Source organism: Sarcophilus harrisii, chromosome 3 (genome assembly GCF_902635505.1).
Source record: "Sarcophilus harrisii chromosome 3, mSarHar1.11, whole genome shotgun sequence".
In the NCBI taxonomy this organism is placed as follows: domain Eukaryota; kingdom Metazoa; phylum Chordata; class Mammalia; order Dasyuromorphia; family Dasyuridae; genus Sarcophilus; species Sarcophilus harrisii.
Genome location: NC_045428.1, coordinates 427,642,492 through 427,657,630, shown reverse-complemented (window position 1 = coordinate 427,657,630; position 15,139 = coordinate 427,642,492). Strand labels below are relative to the sequence as shown.

Below are 15,139 nucleotides of genomic sequence, written 5' to 3'. Positions count from 1 at the left end.
TTCACAGTAGATGTCTAAAAATTGGTTCTCCCAATTTTACAATGCAGGGGGGGGGGGGGGGGGGGATCTTAGCACACTAAACTGATAAACAAAAAGCATTTTAGATATCCATCTTCTCTTCTATCCCAAAATTCATAAACATTTATTTGAGATTAAACATTTACTAATTATGAGGTGTATACTAGGGCTACAAAAAAAATCCCAATAACAACAACAAAAAGAATGTTTGCCTTGGTTCTTACGACCTTTCAATCAGGCAATCATTCCTATACTCACTATTACAGTATCTCTCAGTTTACCTCTTCTTTATTATATTTCTAGCTTTTTATTTCTTTTATTTCTTTAAATTAATGATTTATTTTAATTTCTTTAATGTCAACTTAATTACAGTACAAATATATGTGCACTTACATAGTTTGTGAATATCAATCCTTCAACTTTGTGTTTATATTAAAGTTGTATTCAGTCTCTTTATAGAGACTATAAAGACTATAGAGACTATAGAGACTATAAAGAAACTGAGTTTCTTTATAGAAGTAGTCCATATATCTTAATATCAATATTTTAGAAAAAGCAGAACCACACACTGCTTTCAACTTTTCAACACAGCAACAGAAGTCATAATAAGTAAAACAGACAATATCTGTGCTGCCTACCTGAAATTAGTAACATGGTTAAATTGCATGGACATTTAATTAGAACCACCTCTTTTTGTGTGGTGACTCAGCATAATGTCCAAGCATAATATAGATACTTAATAAACATGTTGCTTATTCTAGGATGGTGATCTTAAAAAATATTCTTCCAAACAAACTGAATGCACCTCTTACTCATCCTAATCTTATAACCTTGAATAGTAGAGTTCAAAGGAACTAGAACTCCCAACTACCTTCTTTGACTATTAGCCTAGACGCAGCATAAAATATCAGCAAGGATAATATTGTGTCCAGGTTTCCACTTTTAAATTTTTTCTACTTATTACCTGAAGAAATCCAGAGGGCCGATTCTGTGCAGCTTCACTGGTAGTATCCAAGAATTTCACAATCCGAAGGTATCCAGGATAGGAAGGCGCACTAACTTCCCCAGCAGGAGTTACAAAGAAAATCTGTACTCCATTGGGTATTAAAATTAACTCTTCTACATCTACTCCTAGAGTCTCAAGAGGAGGTGGATGAGCAGAAGTTGTATAATAGTCTTTACCAACAGATGAAAATTCCCCAGACTGTGTTCCATAAGATAGAGTATAGTGCCCATCTGCAGCACAGGGTGTGTAAGCAGGCGGTGCTTCCAGTGATACAGAACTAACCACAGAGTGTTGATCCATGCTTGTGGAGGGAGAGTTCCCATTAACTTCTGTTTGTACAGATGATGAAATCAAAGATGGAGGCAGGGAGGGTTTTTCTGGCTTCCCATTAGGGGGCAACACAGGATATAATTGGGACCCTTCCTGAAGATTCTTGGGATCAAAAGATGAAGGATTTTGCTCCAAGATTCCCAATCTCATATTGACATTTTGTAATGTTTCTTGCATCTTCTGTTGCATCTGTCTAGCAGATTCCCACTCAGAACCTGTGCAGTCAGATCCAGATGATGAAATGCTGACTCCTTGGAGTAGATGTTCTCTTCCTTTACTATAGTAATTTTTTGCTTCTCTCTTTTGCCCTAATTCATCTGCATTCAGTCCTTTATTAACAAATATAAAGGCCTGCTTGTATGCTTCTTTTATGATCTTGATATTTGCAGGTTCTTGTTCTTGTGCCATTACTGAAAAACAGGAAATGTTATTATAACTTAATTTGCCTGAAAGTACTGAATACAGCACAAATATCTATATTAGTTGATGACTAGAATACATTTGCTGGCTAAGAATTTTATTTCTAGTTTTTAAATCCTGTTGTTCCTAATGGGGGAAATAAATAGCTGTAACTACTGACCTGTATTTTTTAAAAGTAGGATTTCAAGTTAGTCATCTATAGCTCCAAGGGGGCCACCCAAGGTCAGAATATAAGAACCTCTGTCTCAAGAGGTACACTTTGAATAATACTCTCCTCTCCAGTAGGAACCCGTTCCCACTGAATATGTCTATGCTTCCCAATGCCAGGTGGTATATTATACTCTATTATTAGTGTATATATTTGAGTTGTATTTTGGGTCTCCTTCTCTATCCCTCATCGTCTTGCTGTCTCCTCCTTCTCCAGCCATTACTTTTAATAAATTTGCATTGAACTGAATCAGGAAAGGTTTGCTGTAGAAAATGGAATTTTAGCTAGTACTTGAAGGAAGCCAGGAAAGCTATTAGATGGAAATGAGGAGGGAGACCTGGGGGGTAGTGAAAACAAGAGATGGGACATAGCTTTTTTATACTACTATTTTAATCCTAATATCTGGCTGAATGAAGATGAAGTTTATTTTAGACACATTATTAGAGAAAACAGATAAAATTTATTTTTTAAAAATGAAATTTCTAAGTAACTCATTTTACTTTTTGGAACATATCAGCCTATTATAGCTTGATATGTCCATAAACTTATTAAGTCACACCATGACCAAAAAAGATAAATGAATGCACTTGCTTTAATAGTCTAATCAGATGACTGAGTCATGACTAAAAGATAGCCCATAATTTTGAACAAGAGAATATAACATATTTTTTCCTGTGATTAAATGAATTATTTCTTTAGAAAACAAGGAATACAGTTTTCATTCATTCATTTCAACTATGGTATAAATGCTTTAGGATAAACATTAAAGTGTATGTAGATTTCTAACTTACAAATGATACAAACAACATTAACAAAACTTTACCTACTCTCCTCCTCAGACTTGTCAAATAGAACATATCTTAAACTCAAAAATCTAGTAATTTTAGTAACAGTATGACTTAGCATGTTGTCTTCTTTCTGTCTTCTCCTTTCCCTCCTCCTTGAAAACAGGACTAATTATTTATGAGTGAACTGAAGTGCATAATAATCACTAAAGGAAGATTTATTTTTAAAGTCAATCTACAAAATTCTCTATCTGCATATGGAATTTTTTCCTTTAAAATAAAATCCTAACCATATATCTCTATCACATGCATATAAGGATGTGAAAAAAAACAATCATGTTCTTTGGTCATGAAGGCTGAAAGGACTCCTTGTGACAAGGAGAGAGCTATTTATGAGCCACCTCTGACAATTCTAAGCCTTGTAATAATAGGCAATTCAATATCTGTACCTCAATTTCCTCACCTATTTAGCAGAGATAACTTTTATAGTAGCTATCTCATAAGGTTGTGAAGATCAAATGATTAATACATGCAAAAAATGTTTTGTAAATATTAACTTTAAAATGCTAGTAAATGTTATCAAGTTAGCTATTATGGTTCTCCAGGGATCCTGCTAGCCCATTTAGGACCCTGGTTTTTAAGATCTGGCAGTATGGAAGATACTACTAAGCCTAACCTCTAGCTTTCTATCTCCTTTATTTTTCTGACTTTCAATTCAAAAGTCAATCATCTTTGACCCAAAATTCACAACATTTCCCCTTTTGGGTAATATTACGGAAGAAGAGTTGAAGGGGGGGAAAGAAGAGAATAAAAGAAAGATGTTCAGCTCTTTCCAGTTTGTTTGAGAATGAATTATAATCTTCCTCATATTTCATGGTTTTTTTTTTTCCCCAGACAATCTCATGAAGATATAAGAGATTTAAGATGTATATTGTCTCCCTTCAAGGCAATAGGTTAGTTGTCATTAGAAAAATCCTACTCTTATTTTTTCCCAATCTAATTACATTACTTCTAGTTCCCCATTCTTATCCCTTCCTGAGATCATCTGACTTAGAGGAACTTGTTACATTCTACTAAGCAAAAGGAATGAAATATGATAATACCTAAGTCATTTGCTACCAATAGCCAGATGGCTAGCAAGCTGTCAAGTCTGCCCTCATATTGAATAGGAGAGTCTGATGGGCTCACATAATTAATAGTAAATATTAATATTATTTTATAATTGTATATATCCGTATTAATTTTCTTCCTGCTGAAATCTTTCTCGTAGCCTACTATAGGTAACAGGTCAAATTCTCAAACCTTTAGCTATACCCTAGAAGTTAATAGCAGCAATTACATTAAAAACAGATTTGTGTAAGTAGAAACCTGGTCATAAGTTTCTGTGGAAAAATGTGTTCCAATTTGACTTATGAAAAGTAATTTAGAAGTGCAATCTACTCAAAAGTTGGGAGATTTCCTGGAAAGCCACACATGAATTTCTAAATAAGAAATTAGTTGATCTTTTTTTATAAGAAAGAGCAATAAAAGCTTTGATTACCAAAGTTTGTGATTTCCAAATACAATGCTTAGCACAATTATAGATATAATGAAATAATGTGGGGTTTTTTTACTAATGAAAAACATATATAAAATTTCTTTTAAAAAACAGGACACCATGGGTACTATATACTTGAATTTTTAAAATGGAGTACTGAAAATAGTATATATCAAAACAGGCAATAGTAGGGAGGAAATAGGTTCAGACCTCTGATTTTACCAATGTGAATGGCCTACAATCATACTTTTCTTTAAATAAATTAATTATTTATACAGGTAATCTGGATTAAGTGACTTGTCCCAGGGTCACACAGCTTGGAAGTTATCTAAGACTACATTTGAACTCAGGTCCTTCTGAATACAGAGCCAGTTTCTCAATCTACTGTACCACCTAGCTACCCGTCTATATTCTTAGTGATTTGCCTGGAACACAACCATTAGATGACTTGATTACAGGATGAGGATAAGAGGACCAAAGGCAGAATTTAAAGCCACCAAGTCCTCCTGGTTCCAAAGCTTGCCTGCTATCATGCCATGCTGTTTCTTCTCAATGTAGTATAGAATATCAAAATGTCCCTAGATAAAGGAAAATGCAGAGATAGCAAAATTTTTTTAGTCATTTTTCAATAGGGTCTGGCGCTTTCTAACCCCATTTGGTGTTACACTGGAATAGTTTGTAATTTCCTTCTTCAGCTCACTTTACAGATCAAGGACTGAGGCAAACAAAATTAAGTGAATTGTCAGGGTCATACAGGCAGCAAAGATCTGGGGCTAGCTTTGAATTCTGAAATTTGAATCTTTCTTTGCTCTATCTGTACCACCTACCTGTCTCTAGATAGTAAAATATGTTATTTTAAATGCTATGTGACAAAAGAAACACATTAAATCAAAACATGAGACTACAGACTTCAAGGAAGGGAAATAAGTCATTTAGTTCAACCTCCTTTTCTCCAGATAAGGAAACTGAAGCCTATAAATGTTAAGCAAAAGTTTACATAGTGGGTATATACAAAAAGGCAACTTTTTAACAGATCAGAAACTCAAGTTCTCTTGATAGGGGTGCAGCTTCTAGGAGAAATACAGCAGTAATCCTGAGTCCCCCAGGCTTTAGGAGTGCTATTGTTCTAATAATGTGTTTGTCAATGACACTAAAGTCTCCTGGCTTTAGGAATAATATTATAGTATAATTCTTTTTCTGGCTGAGGCATTTGGGGTTCAGTGACTTGCCCAGGGTCACACAGCTAGGAAGTGTTAAGTTAGGTCTGACACCACATTTGAACTCAGGTCCTTCTGACTTCAGGGTTGGTACTCTGTGCCACCTAGTTGCCCTTACACCCATTCAATTCTAAGATTTTCTCAATTCCAGCTCAAGGTGAAACCCAGCTTTGTAGATAAAAAGAGCCAACTTGGAATTCCATCCACTAACCTCCACTAGCCCCCTTTGGCTTGTAGCCAAAGCTTCTATTATAAAAGAGCCAATCTTAAACCCTCTTTTTGCAGAGGAGCTAAAATGCCAAGGAAACTCTTCCTGGCATAGCAAACTCTGTCTGCAACAATATTCTCTTCCAGCGCTACCCTCTTTCTCCCTCACCCATTTCCCTAACAAGACTTTATGCCTCTCTGTCAGGATTTCTCTAAACTTTAGTTCCCTGCTGGGATTTGGCCATTAAGGAATTCAGCCTTTCTATTCATGCACAGCAAAGGCTGACTGCCCAATGCCAATAATAAACTTCTTTTTATCTCTAGCTTTTTCGGATTTGTAAATTCCTTTAGGAAGGATCTCTGTGCCACCAGAAGGGGGGGTTCCCCAAACTCCCTACTTATATGCCGAATCCCAAGGGGATTTAGGGGAGCCAAATCTCTTCATTTGGTTCCCTGAACCCCGAACCTGCCACTAACCTTATCATTTAACTCCCTGACCACCAGGAACCCCAATCTCATCATTTGGTTCCCTGACAACCCTACATCTAGATCTCATCAAGACTGCATTTGAACTTGTCTTCCTGACTCTAAGCCCAAGGCTCTATCCACTGAACCACCCTGTGGTCTGTTTGATTTCCATTAAACTAGAGTTATTAAACTTAAGTGTCATAAACATCTTTGGCAGTCTGTGAAAACCATGTACCCTTTCTCTGAATGTTTTGTTGGCTATGTTCAAAACTGAAGGGAAATTTTTGATTTCAATTAGATGTTAATAAAAATGATAGAATTTTTTCATCCAACTACAGAAGACCTCCTGAAATCTGTAATGTCCAAGGTTAAGAGTCCTTGAACTAATTAAGGCTGTTCCTTAATGATTTTGGTTAAAATGCATATGCCATCCATTGGAACACTTAATAATATTTAATGTTCTGGAAATGTCGAAGGACATTTGCTTCCATAATTTTCCCCCTACAACTTTGCCAAATATTCTGTATTAGGGAAAACTAAAGAAATGCTTTTAAAAAGCTGAAGTTATTTAAAAGAAAAAATAAAACCTCAACCTATACATCACTTGTTTTTTTTTTTCTTTTTTTTAATTAAAGCTTTTTATTTACAAACATATGCATGAGTAATTTTTCAACATTGATCCTTGCAAAACTTTCTGTTCCAAATTTTTCCCTCCTTTCCCCCACCCCCGCCCCTAGATGGCAGATAGTCCAATATATGTTAAATACATTAAAATATATGTTAAATCCAATATATGTATTGGTTATCTTGCTGCACAAGAAATATCAGATCTAGAAAAGGAAAAAAAAAAACCTGAGAAGGAAAACAAAATGTAAGCAAACATCAACAAAAAGCATGAAAATGCTATGTTCTATACTTTATTTGTTGAGGTTTAATTTTAATTTGGATGTATGCAAGAAAAATTACTAAATTATTTACATGCTCTGACCTAGAAATTCTACTACTGAGACTATTTACCTCAAGATTATTGATAAAAAGAAAAGACCAATAGGCCCAAAAATATTCCAGAAGAGCAATTTTTATAACAACAAAAAAGCTGGAAACAAAGTATGTGCTCAATAATGCGTCTTGAAATTCTACTACTGAGACTATTTACCTCAAGATTATTGACAGAAAGAAAAGACCAATAGGCCCAAAAATATTCCAGAAGAGCAATTTTTATAACAACAAAAAAAGCTAGAAACAAAGTATGTGCTCAATAATGCTTAATGGCTTTTGTTAAATAACTCAGACTAGGGGTCAAAATCAAAAGGACATTGATCACCTAAAAGATGACAATGAAAGGCTCCCAAACTCTGTTTGAATACAATGCTAAATCTGAACCAAAGGTTCACTTAGATCCATTCCCTTCTTTTTTTTTAATCACTCCTGTTTTCAGCAAATTTTCTGGACTATATATATATATATATATATATATATATATATATATGTATATATATGTTTGTTTGCATGACTTAAATGTGATCATTAAGGGAGTTTGTTGGGATGTCATAAGTGGAAACAAAATATAAAAAATAAATTTATATAGCACTTTAAGTTTTACAAAGTAATTTTTCATTATAGTAGCAGGACTATAACATACCATTACCCCATTTTATAGATCAATCAATTTAAAAGCAGCAGGGGTAAGTCTCAAAGCCAGATCCTTTAATTATAAATCCAATGCTCTTTCCAAATCCCTACAGCTTCAAAAAAGATTTTACTTAAAAACTAATTTTATTAGTAAAAGCAGCAAAAATGTGTCTGCTTGCTCCCAATTTCAATCAAGTTCTTCCTTTATCGACTAAAAGAGAATGATACAGTAGGAAATGGTTTCTTTAATGACATTTCATCCTTTTTTTCCAATGAAATTTAAATTATTAACTGTATGGACATGTATACATATATTGTATTTAACTTATACTTTAACATATTTACATGTATTGGTCAACTTGCCATCTGGGGGAGGGGGTGGGGGGTAAGAGGGGAAAAATTGAAACAAAAGGTTTTGCAATTATCAATGCTGAAAAATTACCCATGCATATAATTTGTAAATAAAAAGCTATAATAAAAAAATTCAAATTATTTCTTGAAATATATATAATAAATACGAATACTTATCTAACTATATTTTTGAGACTTACTACTTATACTATATAAATATATATCTATATAGACTATACTATATACTATACTTACTACTATACTTCAGACAAAATGCGGAGCCTCAAACACATACATCAAGTTACAAGTGATAACTTGTATAAGAGGCATAAAAAAGTCCCTTATTTAAACAGTAAAATGGAACGGGAGCTATTAGCCATGCACTGACTATAGATACAAATAGTCAAGTTTCGAGATAAACAGCAACATCCTTACTAATCATGATTCAGAAAAGACACAGTAACAAAGATGTTGACTTAAGCCTTGATTTCTGGTATTTCCACCGGTTTTGTATATATGCCTTTTTGCTGGTGCAACTTCTCCCTGACAGTTTCAATCGTTGGATTGAATCATTAGATTGTAAACTCTCTTGCAGGGACTATCTTTTGCTTCTTTTTTGTGTCCCTGGAGGTTAGCAAGGTGCCTGGCCCGCGGAAGGCGCTTAGTAAAAGTTTACTGAGTCACCAAGATCAAAACGGGAGGGAGTTTGTAAAGTTCTTGGTGGGGGAGAGAATTCTTGTTTGCGGAAGCCTAAGACTCAAGGAGTCAGACCGACTGAACAACAACAATGGATCTTATTGGACCAAGACAGTTTAGAACTCGGCGAAATCTGCATAATGAGAAAGACAGGAAGGCGCTCTCCCAATTTGCTGACTATACTGGAATGGATCCGACTCCTAGACTGTATTCAGCCAGAAAGATGCCTTTGGGCAGTTAGCTTCGCCGCGCGTTCCTGGTTTCCAGGATGGACGAGTGCAGAGAAGGGCGGGGGTGGGGGTAGGAGCGCTGGGCAGAGAAACGGTAACTCAGCATTTTGGCACGCCTCTTCTTCCGCCCCATCTCCCCCAATACCGGTCACATTCTGCCCGAGTCGCTTCCGCGCTGACTCAGCACGTGCCCGCACCAAGAGCTCTGCGCTGGCAAAGGCCAACAGTCCCCGGGATATAACTCGCCCCGGATGTTTACCTTTCCAACCTCTGGCTGGTCAGCGCCTCCGAGAACGATGGCCTCTGAGAGAGATGGAGACGCCGCCTGGAGATGGGCGCGCTCACACTGTCCAGGGCCACCTGCGGCGAGAAGCCAGAGGCCTGCTCTCTTAGGGTGGGGGAAAATTCCAAAGTTCTCCGCGGTCCTCTCCCCCGCCCCTCGGGTAGGTCAGGCTCGTGACGTCTGCCCAACCAGCGTCCCAGGGAGGAGGCGAGGAGAGACTCGACCCAGCGCGGTCAGACACCGTTCGCCCGCCGGCCCAGTTCCAACGGCCGACCTCGAACCCTCCCCGCCCAGGGCCCGTGGGTTGACCATGAGCTCCCCGAAACCTGAACCGTGCTCTCCGGTGTCACCAGCCAGGGCTGACTTTACCACACGCCCGCTGCCCTTTTACCCCCGCCCCCTCAATTATAGCCTTTCGCCCTTTCCGCACACGGCTGAAACTCGCCGCCCAGCTATCCCCGAGCGAGCGCGTGATAGAAGCCTCAGCGCGATAACTAGAGTCAATGCGTGAGCAGCAACTTGGGTTTTATTTACTACGGACTAGGCCCAGGCCGCCTACAACCACGCCCCCTCCTTTCCCAAACCAGTTTCCCCGCCTCTCACTTAGCCTCATCCTTTGCGCAGGCGCTCTGGACACAGACTAAGGGGCGTGCTCATCCTGCAGGTTTAGTCCCGGAGACAGAGCTGCTGGCCTTGAACTGCGAGCAAGCGCCCCGGGCCATTAGTGGGAGCACCCGACAGAAAGTTCTAGGGGAGGCAGTTGTCGGCCTCCTGCTTCTCCACTAGGGGGTGGTGTTTAAAATTTTCCTTCGTGTTATATGATAGCTTGTATTTATATAGCGCTTTAAGACTTGAAAAGGCTATTATGTTAAATGTTTAATACATTTGTATATTTGGATTTTATATTTTATAAGGTATTTACATATGTATATATGTGACCATATATGGGAAGCTAAATGGTGCAATGGATAGCGCACCAGCCTAGAGTCCGGAGGTCCTGAGTTCAAATGTGGCCTGTTTGACTCTGGGCAAGTCACTTAACCCCAATTGCCTTACCAAAAAAAAAAATTTTAAGCTATATGTAGACATAGATATATAGATATATATGAATATCTATATATTTAATTATATATAATATAATAATATATAATATATATAATTATATATAATATAATATATAGATATATATCTATATATTATATATAATTATATATAATATAATATATAGATATATATCTATATATTTAATTATATATAATATAATATATAATATATATAATTATATATATATAATATATAGATATATATCTATATATTTAATTATATATAATATTATAATATATTATATAATATATATAATTATATATAATATATAGATATATATCTATATATTATATATAATTATATATAATATATAGATATATATCTATATATTTAATTATATATAATATATAATATAATATATAGATATATGTATATCTATATATATATATAATTTATAAACTATTGCTATAAATATTTTGGCTTTTTTTTAAGAGAAAGTTGTCAAAGTCCAATACCTTGCAAATTTTCCAAATGGATAATTACAACTTTATGTAAAATATAAGGTCCCCACAAGGTATAGTAGAAAGAGCTTGGGATATAAAAGCACTCAATGATATTTACTAGTTTTGTGGCTATGAGAATGACAACATCCCTAAGCTTCAATTTCTTTTTTGTAGTGAAGTAAGTATTTAAACTTTATAACATTAGTTTATAAACATATACAGTACATATACAATACAGTACAATAAATGTCTATTATCGTTACAGAAATTAAGGAAATTAGGTTGTATAAATTAAGACTATTGCTCATACACGCTACCTACCTCCTGACAGAGAAGTAATAGATTTAGGGTGGCAAATGAAATGTATATATTTTTTTAATGTGGCCAATACAAGGTTTTTCTTTTTTATTGTTAAAGTTGTAAATTCAGGGTGTCAAGAAATCTTAGAAAATGAAAAAATTAAGTGTTTTCCCCTTATAACCAAAAAAATGTATCATCTGGCTAGGAAAAGGAAAGAGAATTTATTTCCGGGGCAGGGAGGTGGCAAAGGGGGTAAAGCACCACTCCTGGAGTCAGAAAGACCAGAATTCAAATCCAGATTCAATCACTCAGAGATACCGTGTGAACCTGGAGAAGACGCTTAACTCCAATTTCCTTATACCCACACCTACTCGAAAAGCACTATTCTCTTCCTCAAAATTTTCTTCAAAGTGCCTCAAAATTTACAATATATTTTAAATAACAGAAAATATAATCTATAGTATCCTTCACAGAAAAATTAATTTTTTACTATTGATCTAAATGTTTTCTGATTTGATCTTTTAAATATAATGTTTTAATTATGGTTAATTTAAAAATGTTTAATTATGTTTGCAATTTTAAGGGCAAAAATAAACTTGACTAAGCCACTTTACCCTATTTTATTTGTCAAGATGTTACCTGCTAATCCTTTTGAAAGATAAGAACAAACAATCAGAGGTTTGAATAAAGTAAAACCTCATTTGAAACTGCAGCAGTGTGGAAAGAGCACTGAATTTACAATCAAAGGACCTGATTTTGAGTCTCTAGTTCTGCCACTTATTAGCTGGGTAATTTTAAACAAGTCAGGCTCTCTGGGCCTAAGTTTATCTATAAAATGATTCTGTAATGAAATGCTTTGTGAAACTTAAAATGTATTTTTTCAGTTGACAAAACGTTTTCTTTTTTTTTTTTTTAAGATTTATTGATACATATTGAATCTACTTATGACATACTACAAATACTCCTAATGATGACATTTAAATAATATTTTAACATATTTAGGAAATTTGACAAAAATAGGAGAGATGAATCCTTCACATTTGAACCATACGGTGGTTCTAACACTGAGTGATGTATTTGACTAGATTTGGTGTTTTTCATTGTTACCTTTTTAAACATAGTAATCCTTGAACTTTTGACTTTGCTTTCTTTACTTTGCATTATCTCATAAAAGCATTAGCTATTGCTAAGAACTTATTGCATTTCTAGTCTTTATATACAAACATTGCTATTCTGGAATGTTTTTGTGACTGCATCTTCCTTCTTGAGGTAAATAGTCCCAATAGTAGAATTTCTGGGTCAAAAGATGTAAATAATTTTTTCTTTATAATTCCAATCAACCATATCCTTTAGTATAGGTGTGAAAAGTCCTGAATCAATTTTAGAAGTCATTGAATTAAAGGGAATGCCATTATACTAAAAGTATATTAATGGCTTTTCTCTTTTTAAATTTATGTATTTTTTTATTGTTGGTGGAATTGTGAACCCAACCATTCTGGAGAGCAATTTGGAACTATGCTCAAAAAGTTATCAAACTGTGATACACTTTGATCCAGCAGTGTCTCTACTGGGCTTATATCCCAAAAAGATATTAAAGGAGGGAAATAGACCCACATGCGCAAAAATGTTTGTGGCAGCACTTTTTGTAATGGCAAGAAAGTAGAAACTGAATGGATGGCCATCAGTTGGAAAATGGCTGAATGAGTTATGGTATATGAATGTTATGGAATTCTGTTGTTGTTCTGTAAGAAACAATTAGCAGGAGTATTTCAGAGGCCTAGAGATACTTACATAAACTGATACTAAGTGAAATGAGCAGAACCAGGAGATCAATATATACAGCAACAACAAGACTATTTGATGATCATTTCTGATTTCCAACAATGAGATAATTCAGATCAGTTCTTGTGATGAAGAAAGCCATCTACAATCAGAGAGAGAACTGTAGGAATTGAGTGTGGACCACAACATAGCATTTTCATTCTGTTGTTTGCTTGCATTTCTTTTCTCATTTTTTTTCCTTCTCAATCTGATTTTTCTTGTGCAGCAAGATAACTGTATAAATATATATATGCATATGTTGGATTTAACATATTTTAACATATTTAACATGTGTTGGATTACCTGCATCTGTGGGAGGAGGGGAGGAGAGGAAAATTTGGAATACAAGGTATTACAAGGGTCAATGTTGAAAAATTACCCATGTATGTGTTTTGTAAATAAAAAGCTTTAATTTAAAAAAAAAAAAAGTGAAAAAATAAAAAATAAATTTAAAAATTTATATTTTTTATTTTGTTAAATATTTCCCAATCACATGTAAAAAAATATTTTGTTCATTTTAAAATTTTTTTGAGTTCCAAATTCTCTCCTTTGCATCTCTCTGCCCTCCTTGAAAAGGGAAGCAGTTTGATGTTAATTATACATGTGAAATCTTGTTAAATGTAGTTCCAGATTAGCTATTTTGTAAACACACACACACACACACACACACACACACCCCAAAGGAGCAAAATAAAGTGATAAAAGTATGCTTCAGTGTTCAGAGTTCATCAGTTTGTTCTCTGTAAGTGAATAGCATTTTTAATCATGAGTCTTTTGGAATTGTCTTGATCATTGTCTTGATAAAATTGTCCAGTCTTTCACAGTTGATTATCCTTACAATAGTACTGTTACTATTGCACAATGTTCTTGGTTCTGCTCATTTCACTTTGCCCAAGTTTATGTCAATCTTTTCAGGTTTTTTTGAAATCATTCTGCTTGTTATTTCTTATGATACACTAGTATTCCATCACAATTGTTTAATACAACTTGTTCAGTTATTTCCCAATTCATGGGCGTCCACTCAATTTCCAATTCTTTGTCACTACAAAAAGAGTGGTGTTGTAAATATGTTTGTGCACATAGATCCTGATAGAGAAGTTAAGGACTCAAGAAAAAGACTTTTTTTGGACGGGAGGGGTCTTATAGTTTATTTTTCTTTACTTTTGTAAAACTATGCATATTTATTGTAAAAGTTTTTTTTTTTCTTTTTAAATTAGGGAATGGGGCAAAAAGAGAAAATATATGCCCAATAATTTTTAAATTTAAATTTAAAAATATACCATGTATTTCTGGGGGCCAAAAAAAAGTTATTCAAAGATAACTTGATCATATCCTATAATTGATCTATAAAATAACAAGCCAATTCAGAATCTCTTAATGCAAGTATATAGCAATATCAAAAAGAGAGAGAGCTATTCTAACCTAGCTCCTGAGAAAGAATCAGGAGGGGATGAGAAGAACTTTAGTCATTACTGTGGATGGTGATAGCAGAGTATCATGTGTAGTTATTTCTTAATTGTTATGAGATAGTAGAATTCAAGTGGACTTCTCATCTGCAGATCTGGCTTTCATTGTGTCTTCAATTGCAGCATCCTGATTGGCTTATGTTATCGTGGATCTTATCAGGGCAATGGATACTAGATTTTTTCCACTTGCCACAGTAGTAGAATTTGTCTAGAAACCAAATGTTACTGGAGTAGCAGATAAATGTTTCACAGCTGTGAAAGTAGTTAGGTAGCACTTCTACTAGGAAACTTTACTGGCTTTCTAATACATTATAATGAATGATGCTAACAGGAATTTCAAATACTCAATTTATACTAGAAGGAAGGAAAATATTTTAGTTTTGGGAACTTTGGAAATCATATTAACTAAAATATGCTTGCTTGTTTTGTTATTGTTAGTTATTTTCCCTGTTAAATTAGCTTGCTAAAAAACACAAAAACAGCATCAAATCTATAAGCTCCTCCTGCATACTTACTACTAGTTCCAAATACTAGATAGATTCCTGGAGCATGGCATAGGGGATGGAATGCTGTCAGTGAGGGACTTTTTGTCTGTGTACCATAGAACTTATCTCAGT

General features: G+C 34.8%; 1 protein-coding gene across 6 annotated transcripts in view; it reads right to left on the bottom strand.

Annotated features, from left to right (window-relative positions):
• Positions 1–10,098, bottom strand: part of SPART (spartin) — a 55,426-nt gene extending 45,328 nt beyond the window's left edge. The window contains exons 1-2 of one of the 6 annotated variants that reach the window (XM_031960699.1): positions 9,992–10,098; positions 983–1,764 (exon numbers count right to left, since the gene is read on the bottom strand). In XM_031960699.1, the coding sequence (XP_031816559.1) occupies positions 983–1,764; positions 9,992–10,001 (792 nt within the window). In that variant the 5' untranslated portion in view covers positions 10,002–10,098. The other 5 variants (XM_031960695.1, XM_031960698.1, XM_023499206.2 and 2 more) reach the window with 5 other exon arrangements.
• Positions 10,099–15,139: the final 5,041 nt, after the last annotated feature.